General features: G+C 31.0%; 1 protein-coding gene across 1 annotated transcript; it reads left to right on the top strand.

The window, feature by feature from the left end:
* Positions 1-6,508: 6,508 nt before the first annotated feature.
* On the top strand, positions 6,509-18,966 carry LOC115879219. Its single transcript, XM_030895917.1, has 4 exons — positions 6,509-6,630; positions 7,178-7,404; positions 17,343-17,517; positions 18,466-18,966. The coding sequence occupies exons 1-4, from the start codon at positions 6,509-6,511 to the stop codon at positions 18,893-18,895; spliced, it is 954 nt and encodes a 317-aa protein (XP_030751777.1). The 3' UTR covers positions 18,896-18,966.
* Positions 18,967-19,232: the final 266 nt, after the last annotated feature.

The following is a 19,232-nucleotide window of genomic DNA, read 5'->3' as shown; positions in this document are numbered from 1 at the left end:
ACAACGATCCAATTCCTTCAAGTTCTTTGTTTCTACTATTCTAGTGGCGGAAATCTAACTGTTACGCTCAGTGGGCTCTGACTCGGTTGGCTAGATTTTGCCACGCCCACTCGGTGCCCACTAAGCGAGTATATAAACGCTCAACTTGTAGATTGTACTTTAGTTTATAATCATCTGCTGATGATGCTAACATGGTCAGCGAAACGCGCGTCCAGTGTAAAAGTAAAAGTGTTTTGGTGTATTGTGGTGATTTAGTGTTTTTATTTTGCTGTGTAACATCAAAGGTTCCAACCCTCAACTATAATTCTGAATGAAGCTTAAAAGAACCATATTTCCTCTTTACCGTTTTTCAAATAGGTCACGCGCTGAGACAATAACCATGCGTGCTATAAACTTTGGTAAGACTTATATCGAAGATGGAGAACTACCCTCTGTAAAACCGTTTTAGATACTGGCTTTTGTTAAAGGCTCGAAACTGTATGATGAGTTATAACTCAAAAAAGAGAAGAAAGATCAAATACAATAAGAGAAGAAAGATCAAAACAAGAGAAAGTGTACATCTACAATCATCCTCTAAATGTACGAGTTATAAGAACATACAAAAATACATGAAACAATGAAGACAGGTATTATTGAATATGTGTATTCTAAGTAGCACAGCATAAAACAGTCAAAAGCACGGATTGTTATTATTAATGTATAAAGTTAACATTCTAAAGTTTTAAAACTATCATTAAAAAAGACTAATTTTTAATATTATAAAACGATTTAGTAACGTTGATATCAACTGTATAAAAAAGTGATACCATAAGTAGATTAAATGGAAGGTAAACTTTGCATTTAAATAAATGAGCTGATAAAACATTATGTACTTAAAAATTTCACTAAAACTGCTTAAAACTTGCCGATTCAATTTTTTCTAACAAGGTAAAATGGATTGCTGTTCGAAGTAAGAGGCTTATTACGAAAAATATGAAATTCCTCTCGAGAATTATTTTCGTTATAGCTGGCTTTTAAAAGGCAATCTGTGTAACTTGGCTACACTAAATTTTCGAAAGAGGCTTTAGTTGAGTCTCGTCTATCCCAAGGATTTTCTTTTAGACAAACAAATCCGACAGAACGTTTTGTTCGATAAAAATGATAAACCCTCAGAATTTTAAAAGAAATATAATTGACTTAGTAGATATTTACATACAGTTCATACCAAATAAAGTTTTAGTCACGTGATTATGCTTGACCGGCACAGCGTTGCCAACTTTTATATATTTTCTTTTAATCAAAATATTTTAGGATCCCTTCCCCGACACAAACGGAAATTGTAGAGAGAAACAAGCCCTATAATATAGGATACAACATTTTAATGAACAGTGCTTTGCATAAAATCAATAAAATGAAAAATATACGAAATAATATACATGTACTGATTTCTTTCGAAAATCGGCAACGATGAAACTATGATCCTTTCCTCGACACAAACGGTACATTGTGAGACAGGAAATTGTAGAGAGAAACAAGCCCTATAACATAGGATACAACATGTTAATGAACAGTGCTTTCCATAAAATCTATATATATATATATGATCTAGGGTTTTTCCCATCACTACTTAAATCCTTTGACGTTCTGATAAACTCAATACGATTACTTAGTAATGAATCAGCTACAGAATTTTAAAGTTTGTTTATTATTAACATTATAAAACTTTTATTTTCAAAACCAATAAAAATCCAGAGAAATCGACTCCCCACTGCCACATTAACACCTTGCAACCACATATCCTTATCTCCTGCCCATTTTCCAGCCATATTTTTCTCTCTCCGGCGCGGGAGATAAAACTTGCCACAAAGTAACGGCCGTCCGAGTTTTCCCAAGCCATTTTCTATCTGTTTTCCTCAGACCTGCGAGCGTATGACTTAACGTCTTAGTTGGAATCCCGCGCCGGCACGTATAAAGATATAAAGCGGCCTTAAAAATTCACCAGCCAATCTCTTTTATTACGATGGAATTTTAAATAACCGAGTGGAATGGAGCGAAGTGTGTTGGGGAGGTCTTGTTTTTGTTCTAGTGGGTTTAGTGAGTCTTAAATTGTGCGGTTTATTCATTGATTTTGTTCACAAAGAGTTATTTTAATTAAATATAAATGATTGAATCAATGTGCTCTCATCGGCACGAAAAACGGACACCTTAAAATTTTGATGTACTTTAAAGTTTAATAAATTTTGTTCTAGTGTCTTTGTTTTGTTCTGTGTTCTTTTTGTTCTAGTTCTATCTGCTTCTAAATTAAAAATGAAAGTTTCCATCTGTCAATTATACGAGGGTAGGAGGGTATATACCTCGTACCTCCTAACTGCCTGTATACGTCCGTTCATAGTGTCATTTAGGCTGCATATATCATATTGCGTTATGTTTTCCCATTCTTCTTTAAGGCCCAAGCGAAGTTCATTTAATGAAGCTGGTAACGCTTCGCGACCTCCAGCCCTCCTCCCAAGTATTTCCCAAACGTCGAACACGATGGGCAGTTAATAGTAGTATATAGTTCACAGTAATCCCAAAAGCCGCTTTATCATATTGAAAAATAACTTCAAAAAGAAATGATAATTGAAAAAATTGGCGTCGGGAGGCACGTATAACCGCCCATACTAAAATATGTTGATAAAAAGTTGGTAGGCAGTTCTTTTAGTTTCAATTATCTCAAAAACTGCGACTTTGATTTTGATGTCATTACAAATTTTGTTGCAAATATTATTCCTAATCTTAAATTGAAAACCTCGTTTCGCTAGCTACTGTAATTTTGGAGTTATGATTTTTTTTAGACAGACCGACAGACAGACAGACATCCGGTCCAGTTAAAACCATCCCACAGTCCCTTCTGTGAAAAAATCGAACATTAAGTTAAACTAAGTTAACGTAAAAGAAAGATACGACCGTTTATGCTACAAAGAACATATATTTCGACACTTAAAAATTTACAACGGCATGTTTCAAAAAATAAATTAATGAGGAGACCTGGTTCTGAACGCAAAATTATATTAAAAAAAAATACAAACGAAATTATTGCACAGGGTGTTTTAAAGTTAGTGTAAAAAAGAACCCCTCGATTAAGCCTGTATAATATGCCAAATACTAATGTTTATAAAAAACTGAATTTACGAATTAATAATTGATATAATTATATGCAGCTTGCTAAAAATTCTATGAAAATAGGGCTAAAAATAACAAAAATATCACACTGGTACGAGGGTACGAGGTAATATTTTCAGATATTAACTTTTACGATTTTAAAAACAACTTTATATTAGAAGAAGTAGATTATGTTTTTTAAGCAGAAAACTAATTTAAGCTTTAATTTTGAATATTTATTTTCCAGCGAATGTAATTTTTATAATCTTGTAAAGAACTTCCTACCGGTAGAGGCAAATATATTTTTAACTTCATAACCAATCTGGCCATGACTTACCTTTCTTTTTATTTTCTATATTTCCAATAAAAATCTCCAATCTCCAACTAATTCAAACAGATATATGGAAAAGTAACGCGGAAATCATCAAAAGTTTCTCAATTTGACCGTCGTCAGCGTTGCCAGTAATTTTCGAAACAAGATGGGATTTTCTTTTCCTTCACGACATAGATACAAGATATAAAGTTTTTCGAGGAAGTGACACGGCTTGTAAAAATATCGTTTGCATCGTAGTATGTCAAGTGAAGTTTTTAACTCAATTTCTGAGTCTGAGAGCTTTGCTTTTAAAGTACACTAACACTGTTATCTTTAAAATTGTTACGTAGGTAATAATCTTATGGAGTTTCATGCCTTTTAGGGAATAATATAAAGCAAACACTATTTAAAACAGGCTTTGTGAAATTATTTTTTATACAAGACGATAAAATGGTATTTTATCGTCGACCAATAGGTATGGTAGGCTATTAGGATCGGCAAAAAAAAGTTTTTTTAATTTCACTCAAAATGAGTTATTTGGGTCATAAATGACCCAAATACAAAATATTTTCGTGGTGTCTGTCTGTCTGTCTGTCTCTCTGCCGTCTGTAACACGATAACTCAAAAACCGCTGAACCGATTTTAACCAAATTTGGCACAAAAATACAGTGGCGTCCGAGAATCTGGTGGTAAGGGGGTATCCAAAATTACAGTAGCTAGCGAAACACGTTTTTTTTTAAATGAAAGGTATATATGTCTAGATTTGTTATGAAGTATTTTTAAATTGTTGAATGGCTATTTCTTTGTGTAAATCGACTAAATATTAAAACATGCTGAACAACACCTACACAATACCTCAGTAAATTATTTGTCATTGTCAGTGGTTTGTCCCAGTTAGATTATATATCCAAGTTTTTAGATAATTTAGGGATTAGTTCATACAGCCAGCTTTAGATACATAATATTAGAACAAGGTTTGTTTAAACGACATTAGTGAATTAGCTACACCACAAAGCGATTTTAGGAAATTCATCCTCTTAGAGGAAGTAAAATTATGTCGGAACAATTTGTTGTATGAAAATTCCTTACTATGTGGTCTAGAAAGATGAAATCCTACAAAAAGAATTAGAAAGAGATTTTTGGTCATCAACCAAATGGGTAAAGTTAGTAAAATTTATATAAATTTGGTGACCTCTGGATTATACGCATAAGAAATTGGCTAAAGGATCATTTAAAAGACATGATCCTTTTCTGAATACATAGTAAGGAGATTTTCATGCAACAAATTGTTCCGCTTGTAATTTTACTCTCTAGAGATAATTCAAAAAATGCGACAACTAATTAATAATCGTTTGAAACAGTGACGTTTACAGCTATTTATGTATCTAAAAAAGCTGGAATGACCTGAACGATCAAAATATCGAAAAGGCGATATGGCCTCTGACAAACCACTGTTTTATAATTTATTTCTGGAGGTATTGTGTGTAGGTGTTTTTCAGGTATGTTTTAATATTTAGTCGATTTACACAAAGAAATAGCCATTCAACAATTTAAAAATACTTCATAACAAATCTAGACATATATACCTTTCATTTAAAAAAAGAATCATCAAGATTGGTAAAGCAGTTTCGGCGGGATAGATGTAACAAAAAAACCCTTTGTGCTTTTATATATGTATAGATTTTGTTGCAAATATTATTCCTAATCTTAATTTGAAAACCGCGTTCCGCTAGCTACTGTAATTTTGGAGTTACGATTTTTTAAAATTTTTAACCCCATCCCATACCCCATTACCAGCCCCCCACCCCCACCAAAAACTAATGGCCAGATTCTCGGATGCCACAGTATTTTTGTGCCAAATTTGGTTAAAATCGGTTCAGCGGTTTTTGAGTTATCGTGTTACGGACGGACAGACGGACGGACAGACAGACAGACAGATACCATGAAAATATTTTGTATTTACGTCATTTAGGGCCCAAGTATATCATTTTGAGTGAAATTAAAAAAAACTTTTTTTTGCCGATCCTAATAGCCTTACATACCTATTATATAGCCTACTATTGGTATGGTCGGCTAAAAATAGCTTCATCGCTTAAAGTCTACTATCGCTGTGGCAGTTTACTAGAGTTGAGTTCTGAACAGTTAGAAAATATGCCAAAAGAAGTTATGATTACCTGTAAACCAAATGAAATTGCACTAGTGTGGGATAAGTTACCAGAACACATGAAAAACGACATTAATATCCTTAAATATCAATATTCTAATGAACAATACAACAATTTATATGAAGAAGAAGAAAGTGATGGACCAAAACTTAGTAAACTATATTGCTGCTACTGTAAAATGAGGGATGTAAACATTGCCAATGAAAAAATAGAGCGAGGTAAACGTCGGTTCAGCTTTAACCCACTAAAATGCTGCAAATGATAATAAAAACCATGTTTAAGTAAATTTACCATCAGTTATGTTTTACACATTTACCTTAACGGGACGCTCTAGCGTCTTAAGTAAAAACTTTTATCCACCTATAGAACTAAATTCTACAGACAGATATGGACTTGCACTTGTTGGTTTCTATACGTACAACTCAATTTTTAACATTGACGAAAGTAACAATCGTTTCTCTTATAAGAAAACCGAAAAATCTAAACCTGTAAATATGATAATTCCACCTGGTGTTTACGTAATATGCGAAATCGAAAAAAAAGAGTCTAGTAAAGAGAGTGAGGAAAATTTATTTTCACTGTTGGCCAACAACAACTCTCTAAAATGTGAGATTAAATCAAAATACATAATCGACTTCACGGAAGAAAAAAGTGTCGGAAAAATGTTAGAGTTTGGTCGTGTTCTGCTGAAAAATGATATAAAACACGAATCGACATCTCAAGTGGACATTATCAAAGTACGTATAGTACGAGTAGATAGCAATATACCTACTATCTAAATACTTCATCATTAAATGATGAAAAATAATTGTAGGATGTTATTACCGTAACTATAACTCCGGAGATATCATCGTGACTTATAGAAGCCGCGTAGAGTGGCGTAAATTACAGGCGAAGAGAATGTTGAAAAATGCAGAGTTATAGGAATGTTGGTAAGCAAGTCGAAAGGATAATAAGTGGGCAAGTCGGAAGAAATTCTGGACAGACAGTTGGAAAGCAAATCGGAAGAGAAATTGAAGGGAATGTCGAAAGGTATTATTCGAGAAGGTTCGAGTATGAAAAGCAATAAAATAATCATAACAGTGGTTGTCTTTTAGTCGATTAGTTCATACACGTAATAAAGCAAACCAGAATGCAAAAGCAATAGGTATCGCAAATATTTATCATTTTCCAGAATGCTAATTATTTGACATAATTTGACACTAATAATAACCATTACTGTGGCAAGAGTTTGACAAGTTAAAAAATTCGACTTCATACGCATTTAAAAAGTAGACTTCATACGCATCTGCATCCGTGCGTCGTTTATCGTTCCGTCACTACAATAATATTGAAATATGATCTGTCATTTTTAAAATAAACCAACAAGACTGACTGGTTGAAATCAACAAGACGGATTTATATATAAATTCATCCATAGTTATAGGAAAAATACTACAAACTTATGTACCTATAGATGTCGTCTGTCTTTTTTCTGTTATTGTTGTATTGTCTGTATTGTAAAACAGTATATCAGTCACGTTAGCATTTGAGTCGAGTATCGTCAAGTATTGTCTTAAAGATTTATTATATTTTTCAGACCAGTGATTAACGAGAAAGTAGATGATCGAATATGTGGTTGGGGTCCCACATTAAGTTTTTATTTATCAAAAGATCTCGATTTGGAAGAACATAAAGAAAACATATTCAAATGCCTAAAATTGAACTATGGCGCTGCATATTCCTATCTAAAGAGATTTGACTCAGTTCGAATATTTTATGCCGAAGATCTTGAAATATGCGAAACAGATATTGAAAAAGAAACAGGTTAATATGTTTATAATGTACTCTATACAGGGTGTTTCAAAAAACATGTGCCATCCTCTCGTGGGGAGATTCCTCACGTAAAAATAAAATTTATTTTTCATATCAACATAGGTCCGATTCTGCTTTGTTTTCTAGCTACAGGATGTTAAAGTCTTAATTTTTTATTTATTTTTTCGATTTATTATAATTTTCTTCCGAGTACTTTTAGCGCTTCGAATGAAATTTTGAGGGTAAAAGTTACTATAAATGTGACATATTTTAAGACTAAAAAAGTGTCGCCATATTTATCAGGGACGTGCATATGGGTTATCACTGGAATATTTTTCTAAAATAAACATATACGCCACTGATTTTTTTCTCTTGTTAGCGAAATAGTGTAAGCAGCTTAATGACGATTAAAAGTTGTCTCTTGATATTTTGTCGATTTCGGTCTCCTTGATGAGATTTTATAAATTTGCCTTGATCCAAGTCTAATAGCAATCAGCAATCTTTAATAAAATTCAATATCATTAACTTGAGAAAGTTTTTAATAAGTACACTTTGATTTCTTATCAAAAAATATGAAAAAAAGTTCCTATAAACATGGGTATGGATATGCACAGTTTTAGAGTTACAGGATGTTAGAACTTTTTAAAATTATTTTTTTTTTGTAATTAAGGTATTTATTTATTAATTAATAAATTAAGGTAAAATATATAATTTATTAGTTTCATTTTTATTTTAATTTCATAAATTGTGATTAATAAATTTGCGTTTATCTCATCAAGGAGGCCGAGTTCGACAAAATATCAAGAGATAACTTTTAACTGGCATTAAACGGCCTACACAATAATTTTGATATCAAAAGAAAAGTCAGTAGCGCCCATGATTTTTTTTGAAAAATATTCCAGTGATAACCCATATGCACGTCCCTGATGAATATATCGACACTTTTTGAGTACTAAAATATTAAAATATTTAAAATATGTCACATTTATAGTAACTTTTACCCTCAAAATTTCATTCGAATCACTAAAAGTAGTTGGAAGAAAAATACAATAAATCGAAAAATTATTAAGACTTTAAACACCCTGTAGCTACGAAACAAAGCAGAATCCGACCTATATTGTGTAACAGTCAAATTTCCTCGCAACGACCTCTGTGTGCTAGCTCATAAATTATCGCAAATAACTATTATTTTTGCATCATGTTTACTGTAATTTTATTGTTAAATATTATTTTATTTAGTATTTTACCATTATGCAACCCGATATACACTGCTAGATTATACAGCTTCAGCTCCACTGTCACTGATGCCGACCAGCAGTAGGCTTTTTGTCCATCTCTCTATATCTTTGATCATCACTTTTGTCCGTCACTTGTAACTGTCAGATCAAATCAGATGTTTTTGGATTTATTTATCGTTTGTTTTGGTTATTGAAATTTCATACTTATCAGATAAAATTTCGTAGTTAAATTGGTTATTTTTGATGTGGATCGCAGTGTGCAATTCGTTCATTTAATTGTGGGAATTTGTGAGTTAAGTTCGTTCATTGACCGAATATGAAATATGACAATGCAAAATAATATAGAACATCGTTTTTTATTTATGCCTTTTTGTGAGTTGGACTAGTCAAGATATATAGTTCTCTATCTATATCCTGGAGGGAGATTTCCGGTTGAAATCTGATTTTGTGAAGGAAATCGAATCCTTGCATCACTTCTTGTGTACTCCCCGGCTGAAGAGTGTCGTCGTGAAGAACTGGCTGCCGTTTCGTGAAGCATTCCCTGTTGGTGAATAGCAGGTCTTCGTAAAGAAGGATTAAGGCTTCCGAAACACATTCGGTCAGAGACGTGTTTGGATTTTGTTGAGTTCACATGGACCACCGACCAGTTTCCGTAATGGGATTAAAATAGCCTTTTTCCGACCGATATTCCGATTCCACGTGCCCAAGAAGTCCCCGAATAGTTCCAAGGTATGCTATAATTCTTCTGCCTATTCTAAGTCAATGCTCAACTGATTTTTATTTGTATTGTTGTCTGGTTTTCGATCTCTCCGCGCCCACGTGGTGTAGAAAGATTAGTTGAGTGTTATCTTTCTTAAGTCTTATTTGGTTGTTTGTAATTGTAGAGCAAGAAGACCGATCCAGACCGTAGTGCACAGAACAGTCCAGAATTCCATCCGTTCCTGTTGCACGTATGTAGAGTTACCCGTTGGACATCATAAACTCTCGTTGAGGTAAAGTTCAGATTTAATTAGTCCTTCTTTATTACCTTCATTAACTCCTACACGTTGTGCTAGTCCTTGTTCTATAATTGATGCTCTTTTCTAAGACAACCAATATTATTTAGGGTTTTTATGTTCACCATTTGAAACCTCAACAACTTGCCTTTCATCTGTACGTCTGCTGACATCCGTGGGCTCCAGTGACAGTAACCCGAGCTGCTGTACATCGCCGTAGCAACCCTGCAGCTATACACCGTAGCTCAGCCGGAGGAAGTTCGAATAGTTTTCAAGTATATCACATCGAGTAGAGTAAGACTGTTTAGATTAGTATAATTTTAGATTTGCTATTTGTATTCTGCCCTTAGAGCATACTTAGTTTAAGTTAAGGGGGATGACGTCATAGTTTTAGTATAGCTTAGACCATTTTCATTTTTCATTTATTCTTATCGATTTAAACTTTACTTCATTTCATACATTTCATCATTTTCTCTATACATATAACCTTTTTGATATTTCAATAAATTGCTTAAATATTTTTAGTAGTATTATGTGCAGTCTAGTCTCATAGTTAAGTTAAAGTCACTTAAGTTTAAATAATTATAGTAACATTTGAAGTTCATGGTAGTTACACTCAACAGTTCGAAGTTAGTGTTGAAGTCTACTTAATAGTTACATCTTTATTGCCGAGTTCATAGAGTATAATCTCGTGGCGCCCTTTTATTAATATCTTTGAACCCCGACCACCCGGCTGTTAAAATTAAAAAGCTAGTGGCCTCTATGCAACTCATACAGATTAAGTAAACTTTGTGTTTTATTGAACTTCAAATTAGAAAGGGCGTGGCAATTGATATGAAAAATAAATCTTATCTTTACGTGACGAATCTCCCTACGAGAGATGGCACATGATTTTGAAAACACCCTGTATGTACAAGGTGGCGCCTCTCATACGCCGCGGAAGCTCCAAGGAGAACGGTAGTTTATATCGAAATGAAATTTTGGCAGCATATGTAGGTATTACGGTAACCATTGTATGTTAAACCAAATTGAAATTTGTCCCGAAAAGTTATACAGGGTGAGGCAAAATTAATATAGAACATTAGTCACTTTTAAAAGCAAGTTTCTCTTTTATTTTAAATGGAACACCCACTATATTATTCCGGTGTTCAATGAGGAATTTATATATCTTCAAAATATTATTAAGGTTGCCTAACCCTCAGCCCTGAGACAAAGATATTCCTAGATATTTTAATTTTTATGATTTTGCGTCAGTAGATCTTTATTATTTGAAAAAATCTAGGGTGGCTCTGATATACCTTTTGTTAATTTAACAAAAAATAAAAACTGTAGAGTGTAGAGTAATATACTCAACGGTAATAAAAAGATACACCTTTAAGACATATTTTAATTATTACAGAATTAAAACTAGATATAAACCTATAATTATGTGACAAAAATTAGCTAGATGAAATCAAATGCTCAAAATGCTTCCTTTCCTGTTAACTGCATAAAATGATTGTCTTTTCAAAAGGATCTTTTCATTTTAAAAGGCATATGTGGAGTTCTACCATAGTATAAGGAAACTAGTAGTTTTACTCCTTGTCAAATCCTTTGTTCTTTTTCTGCCACTTTATATGCCCTTGGTCTCGCCTCCCGTGACCACTAACGTAGCTGTATAGTCATGGTATATTAACTAGGCAAAGTATAGTCGTGGCACTTGCTATAGTTTCACAGATATGTATTTAGGAAAATATGAGTTCACAATAAAATAAAATAAAAAAAAAATTATAATCGAGTAAAAACTTGCTTGAAGCAGAATATTTTCACATTTCGTGTAGGTAACAATTCTTCTGTATCTGAAAATCTTTTGACGGGAAGAAATGCGGAAAAATATATAATGACATATTTTTATATTACTATCTATTTCGGAGATTTTCTACAACTTTTTTTTGATTTAAAAAAAGTTTAATTTTGTAGATAACTGGATTCAGCATAAAATTCTGCATATAGTACACTGTCTTTATTTAAAGCACACTGCGGTGTTGCCATTCTATTTCTAAAATTTTGGTTAAAAACATTATCTATGTATACAGGGTTGTTCATCACATACGACAAGGAGTATGGTAGCTAAACGATTAGATTTTTGCAAATTGTAAGTTCTGGGTTCGAAAAAGGACTATTAGAGCTACAATTTAAAAATATTTTTACAAGATACAGAGTGTCCCAAATAAGTTAAAAATATTATAGTTGTATTTTTTTAAATGGAACACCCTGTATATTATTTTATTTTTAGATTCTACGATTGAAATAAAGGTAAATTTGACTAAGGTTTATCATACTTAAACCTTACCGTTTTTGAAATATTTTCAATTTTATGAAATTGCACTAACAATTTTAAGGCTTTATTTCTCCAAGGGTATCAAAGTTTTTAATACTAAATATTTACTGAAGATTATTTATTGATCAGATATTGTGTTGCTATAATAAAAATTTTACTATCTTATACAGAGTGTTCAAATATTTATATTAAATAATTACTAGCTTTAAACGGCAATAACTTGTTTAATTTAAATGGAACACCCTATATATTTTACATGAATCACATGCACAATGTAATTGTCTATCAAATTGTATTATACCATTTTTTACCTATCTCTTGAAGTTTTTGTAGAAAATGCATTTTCTTATAATTTAGACCTCATTTATCACTATACCCATGAGATAATGATATTTTAGATTATTTTTAAAGATGTAACAAATTTTAAAAGAGTACAGATACTAATATTGTCGATATAGTTCGCTTATTTCATTAAAAGATAAAAAAAAAACTGTTTAAATATTTGTTGTTAACAAGGACCAATTAATATGATCCCAGCATTCAAACTACATTAACTGACTGTTTACGTTGATTAATAATATTTGCTCCAAATACTCAAAAACTGAATTTTGTGTGTGTATTAGACAGTGTGGTAAAAAGTAACACTTTATACATTTTATTTCATTTTTTGACGAATGCTTATTTATAAAAACAGAAACGTTCATCTTCATAACTTATTATTATATTGATTCTGAGCCAAATTCACACACACATTTATTTAGAATACTTTATTAATTAAACTAAAACTAATTTTTGGTCGGAAATAATGGATATGTATATTTAATTGGTATACTATTTCACAAAGATTTAAATAGTTTTTTTTATATACCAATGGACTTGCAATGCATTTTGTACATATATGCTGCTTTAAAAAAATCTGAAATGTCAATATTCCATGGGTATAGTGAGGTCTAAATTATAAGAAAATGCATTTTCTACAAAAACTTGAAGAGATGGGTAAAAATGGTATAATACAATTTGATAGACAATTATATTATGCATCTGATTCACCTAAAGTATATAGGGTGTTTCTATTTAAATTAAACAAGTTAAAGCTAGTAATTATTTAATATACATTTTTGGACACTCTGTATAAGGTAGTAAAATTTTTATTATTGCAACACAATATCTGATCAATAAATAATCGTCAGTAAATATTTACTATTAAAAACTTTGACACCCTTGGAGAAATAAAGCCATAAAATTTTTACTGCAATTTCATAAAATTGAAAATATTTAAAAAACGGTAAGGTTTAAGTGTGATAAACCTTAATCAAATTTACCTTTATTTCAATCGTAGAATCCAAAAATAGAATAATATATAGGGTGTTCCATTTAAAAAATACAACTACAATATTTTTTACTTATTTGGTACACTCTGTATCTTGTAAAAATATTTTTAAATTGTAGCTCTAATAGTCCTTCAACAAACCCAAAACTTACAATTTATAAAAATCTAATCGTTTAGCTACAATATTCCGTGTCGTATGTGGTGAACAACCCTGTATCCGAAAAGTGGTAAAAAACTAGAGTGAATATAGCTTTATTAATACTTAGCTATGTTTTCTTAAACTTGACGGATACCAGAATAAATTCGTGTAGAAAAATTTACTTTATTGTATACAGGATATTTTTTATGGCGTCACTAAAATCGTAATTATTTTTCTTTCGGAATGTAGAATTAAAAGGTGAACATTTTTTGTATTTAAAGTGTTAGGCCGTTTTTAGCCGTTTTGCTAATATTTTCTGTATTTCATTTCATATGGGATTTTCGACAATAAAATATCAGACAAAGATCATATTAGGTGGCTTTGATTAAAATTTATTGTTGAAAGAGCCATACGTAATATATGCGAATATCTGCGAAACCGTTAAAAATTTAGAAACACTTTGAATAAAAAAAATGTTCACTTTTTAATTCTGCATCTGACAGAAAAATAATATACAGAATGTTGCATTTAAAAAAATTGAGATATACCATTTTAAATATTCCGTTTTTGGTGACGCCATAAAAAATACCCTATATAGAATAATGTATATAGAATGATGTAAAATAATTAAAAAGAAATAAAACTAACTTTACCATAACTTTTTTTGTGACATCCTGTAGATAACAAAATATTTTAGGATACGCCCCCTTATAAACCTTGAAACATATGAATAAAACTTTTTTCACATCTTCGACAACGACGACGATATTGGACTTCCTCGCACTAATGGGCCACCCTGTATATTTACGGTGTTTTAAAGCTAGGTATGGCACTTTTCTTCCCTCAAATATAAACTCAATATTTTGTCTATAATATTTTGAATATTGTTATATTACGACCACTTATAATATAAAATAAATTAAAAAAAAAAACATAAAAAGATACAGTGCACTAAATTTATAAGAGATTATGCTATTATAAAATTCTTTCAATTTAAAAATATGAATAATTTGCGGAGACTTTAGATGTACAAATATTTACTCTAAAATTGTTCCAAAAACCAATCTATATAAATTATCTCGTAAATTATTATTGGAATGAAAATTTTATGGCAAATCCCCCGACCAAAAAATATTTCCATGCGCATATTTGAGACAACCTGTATATCTAAAAAACTATTTTTAAAATCTGTCCACATGCTAAAAAAAATAATAGCATTTAATTAATATCATAATATCTCAGCTTCGAGAATAAACAAATATAATTAAATGTTTATTGATTATTATTATCAGCTTACCGATTTACATCCGATGGAAATCTAAAAGAAGCTCAAAGAACAATTTTTTGAATTATTACTACAATTAATAGCAGCACACAGCAAGGCACCCATTTTTTGTCAATACGTTTCTGTGCTGGGACGCAACGCTCGAACCTCGCTCTACGGACGGAATTCAACTAAAACGCTTTGCAATCTGCCGATATTCGACAAATTGCAAAAACTGGCAGAAAATATTTGCGAGAATGCAACTACTCTTTTCCTTGATCTATGGTTCTACCTCGAAAAGCAGCTACAATAATTTCTCTCATGTGCTCGACAATAGTTGGTCGAGTTTTGTAAACACTGTCTTTAACATATCCCCATAAAAAATCCCAGACTAGATAAAATCTGGAGCATTTGAAGTATTCTATTAATTGGTAAAAGCACACTGCATTCACCAACTAATAGAATCATATCAATTCTCTCTGATGTATGATAAGTTAGTATTTTCGGCAAATTTCTGATTTTTTTTTCTTTTAACTGACACAAAATGATAACTAGTTGTTAAAGTTTGACTAATTAGACAGCTATGTTGAAGTAAGGTCAGACATATCAGAGCCACTTAGATTTTATCAAATAATAAAGATCTACTCAGATCAAATCATGTAAATGAAAATCTTTGTTTGAGGGGTAGGCAACTTTAATAGTATTTTGAAGAGACACGAATTCTTCATTGAATATCGGAATAATATACTGGGTGTTCCATTTAAAAGTAAAAAGAATATATAATAAAAGAGTAAACATACTTTTGAAGGTGACCAATGTTCATTATTCATTTTGTCTCACCCTGTATAACTTTTTGGATCAAGTTTTAATTTGATTTAAAGTACAATAGTTATTTTAACTACATATTAGGTTATACCGGGTAAATTCCAATTTAGGTAGCTTTCATTGTAATTTAAAAATTGTTCTTTATTTCTAGAAAATGTTAAATATGTCAAAAACCTTACATTTTAGTCATATACTTCTCTTATAAAACTCACCTTTATTTTTCTCCCAGAATCCTAAAATCGATTAATATATAGGATGTTCAGTTACAAAAAACACAACTTTGATATGTAACTTTTATTGGGGACACCCTGTAGAGTTCTCTATATTTTTAAAAAGTACTCTGTATTAACCTACATATGCTCACAAAATTTCATTTTTATACAAACTGTCGTTCTCCTTGGAGCATCTGCAGCGTATGAGAAGCGCCACACTCTATATACCGGATGCAACGTCGTTGGAAACATATGTTGGCATTTGCCTGGATTTGCATTGGTACCTGCTCAGTTTTAATTTAAAAATAGATGAAGTTCTTTTTTTAAATTAGTTAAAAACGGCTTGCCCAAAATTGTTCAAATTTGGCATGTGTTTTCATCATACACAGACCTTTAAAAAAACTATTTACGACTTCGCTCTAAAATCGATAGAGGAGCCAATACTTGGACAGTTCCAAATTTGCATGCGATTTGCTATGTTTCCAACGATGATGCGCCACCTGATATAATGATTTTAAAATTATTTAAATTAAAATTTAATGTCTAGTACTTTACTTTAGTACTAATAACTTATGTTAAATCCAATTCTGTATAGAAAAATGGAGGTTGAAATAAATAATAAACTTCATAACTACTTTGTTTTGGGGCACTGTATACAACAAAATATTTTTAGCGTTCATCTTTATGAACCATGCAACATTTGTCTATAACACTTTTTTCATATCTTTGTCAACGACGACATTGGTTTTCCTCGGACTACCTTGTATATAATATACATATTGTAGCTGTCATATACGGCTTATAAATGAAAACCTCGTTAATTTACAAATATATAAATTTGCAATGAGAAGAATTTGTTACAACATAGCAAAGAACCCTTCTTTGTATGGTTACGCTTATGCCCAGCAGAGAAAATGCGTTCCATGAACGAGACAATCAATTAGTGAACGATAAGTTTTGCGTTCCAACCAGTTATTACAATCGTTCGTGAACCATATTCGGAAGGATTATTTCGATACCAGCCAAAAAGCCAGAATCAAAAGAACTGACCTGCGTGGTAAAGGCTGTGTATCAGCTGATTATTATTATTTTTTATTTCTTTGTCTATGTTTTTAATTTGCTGATTCCTTAAGTTTTATTTGATATTGATCTTTGTGTTGTTTTTATACACATTTTATATACATATTTTTATATTTTTGTACTAGACATGATTAGTGACGACGAGGACAGTGGTATTGAGTATGTGGATACCACTGAAGATGATTTGGAACTTTCGTTAAATAAAGCAAAGGTGTTTTCGTATTAATTAAAAAATAAATAAATCCAGTAAAATACAAAATTCGAAATTTATATTGAAAATATATATCTAACTTGTATTAATAATTGAAAGTTAGGTTTTGAATTTGATTCTAAAATTAGTTCAAGAACCGTTCCAAGCCTCACTTATTTTTGTTATAGTAACAGAACTGTCCAAGTCGACAGATGCATACAAATCCGATGCCTGTGATTTCAAATACCACTCTAGAATGGTACAATTTTTTTGTTGGAACAAACCTACAATCATACAATAGAGCAAAGAAAATAAATTTTCAATGATACGATTAATTACTTTCTTTTGTATTTTCAGTTCCAGAGATGTATAGAAATATGTGTATTAGGTATAACAATGAAATTGATATCGTAACCAGTATTTGTCCAGAACAACCTTTAGGACTTCTCTATTTAATGTTAGACCAATTTAAAAGTACAGCACTACCAGAACCTACAAGATTATTGGATATAGTTAAGCTAATAATACCATGGTAAGTCATCTACCGGTAGTGTAATGTATGTTCAACGGTTGTGCAACGTTGGGTAATCATTATTTGTCAAATAGACGGTTTAGCGTATGTCTGAAATCTGTTCATATTGTTTAGAAAATTTTAAATACGTTCTGAAACTATCACTTGAGTGAGTTTCCTTTTTATTAAATTTGTGTAGGTATGTTAGGCCTTTATTCATTTTGGTTGTCTTTCAATTTATAATTTATAGGCGCATAGACCATTTCTTCCAGGCATATTGTACTTATATTTTAAAAATAAACTTATGAAAAACTTGAGATTCTATTCAATAAAATACAATTTGATACTCTAGAAGTTCAAGATGCCTAAAATAATTAAATAAGCTCGAACTTTTTAAACTGTATAAGAAATGACTATTTTCAAAACTTCAGTTACGCAGTTAATTTGTGTTTATACAATAACTACACACGTTTGCTTTGTAATTACTTTATATTCGGCATCGATGGACAAAAGTGTTTTACCAGTGTCTTTTTTTTGCGTACTTAAAATGTTTTTGTTTGCGATAAAAAATTTTGCATTTTTATTCTTGCTAAATCGCCAACTTGTTTTAGTAATAAAAAATGAATTTTAAATTAAAAATCAAACGGTCAGAATTATAAATTGTTTGAAAGTCTCTTTAAATTTTAATTTTGACATTGATCGATGTCCGTTAATAAAATTATATCTCAAAAAAACAATATGCAGTAATTTACAAAATGCCGTAATGACATCATCAATCTGTTTCATCTGGTTGCCAAGTAAAAGAGGGAGTTCGACAATATATGACGTGACGTTGTTCACTGAACAAACATCTTATCATGGTAATGGTAGGGTACACTTCAAATAAATTTGTTAATTATTAAAATTTTCTTTTATTATGTAAAAATTCATTTAGGTTTTAGTTATTAGATATTTTTATTAATATTTAAGGATTGGCAGAGAAAAAGTGTCATATCTAATGCAAAATGTCGAAGAAATTCAAGTTTATCTCTTAAAAGAACCAGTCTCAACGACCGATTATGTCAGTTATTTGGAATATATCGAAGCTTCTACTGCAAAAGTAGACAAAATGGAGGAAGAATTAGATTATTGTAAAGAACTTTATGACATTGTAGAAGAATTCAATATCAGTATAGCCAATGACGAAATGGTGAATTATTTGGGTCTTAGTGTCGCTTTGGGTTATTTAAGAAATCTGGTTGATAAAAAGATAGAAGAAACTGCTAGAATAATTAAGAGATTTAACGATCAAATGACAAAAGATATCAGTGGTTTAATAGCTGAAGTTGGAGTTATAAAGGATGAATGCATGGTATGTTGTCACATGCTACCGCATGATCGAAAAAAAAACGGTGTCTAGTTGGCTTTGAAATGAATATCGTTGACATTCCCTATATAATTTTACATTTAAAATGACTGCGATTTTTTTTTTTCGATCATTTATACATACATATTTCCTAATGTAAAATAATAATCGATATTAAATGCCGACCGAATGTGATTTTTTTGGATGAAGCCGGAGCAGAACTTCTGTCTATGTAAAATTGTAAATTTAAACTAAAAAATGATAGGATAAGATAAAAGAAAGTCGCAAATAAAAGCATATATCATGTTTTACATATCCTATAATATATACAAAACAAGATATTTTAAATTGTAATAATAAACAAATATTCCAAAATATACAAAATAAAAGC

This window comes from Sitophilus oryzae, unplaced genomic scaffold (genome assembly GCF_002938485.1).
Source record: "Sitophilus oryzae breed Bouriz unplaced genomic scaffold, Soryzae_2.0 scaffold_1067_pilon_pilon, whole genome shotgun sequence".
NCBI classification, from domain to species: Eukaryota; Metazoa; Arthropoda; class Insecta; order Coleoptera; family Curculionidae; genus Sitophilus; species Sitophilus oryzae.
The sequence above is the reverse complement of the archived record's forward strand: the minus strand, read 5'-3'. Positions and strand labels throughout refer to the sequence as shown.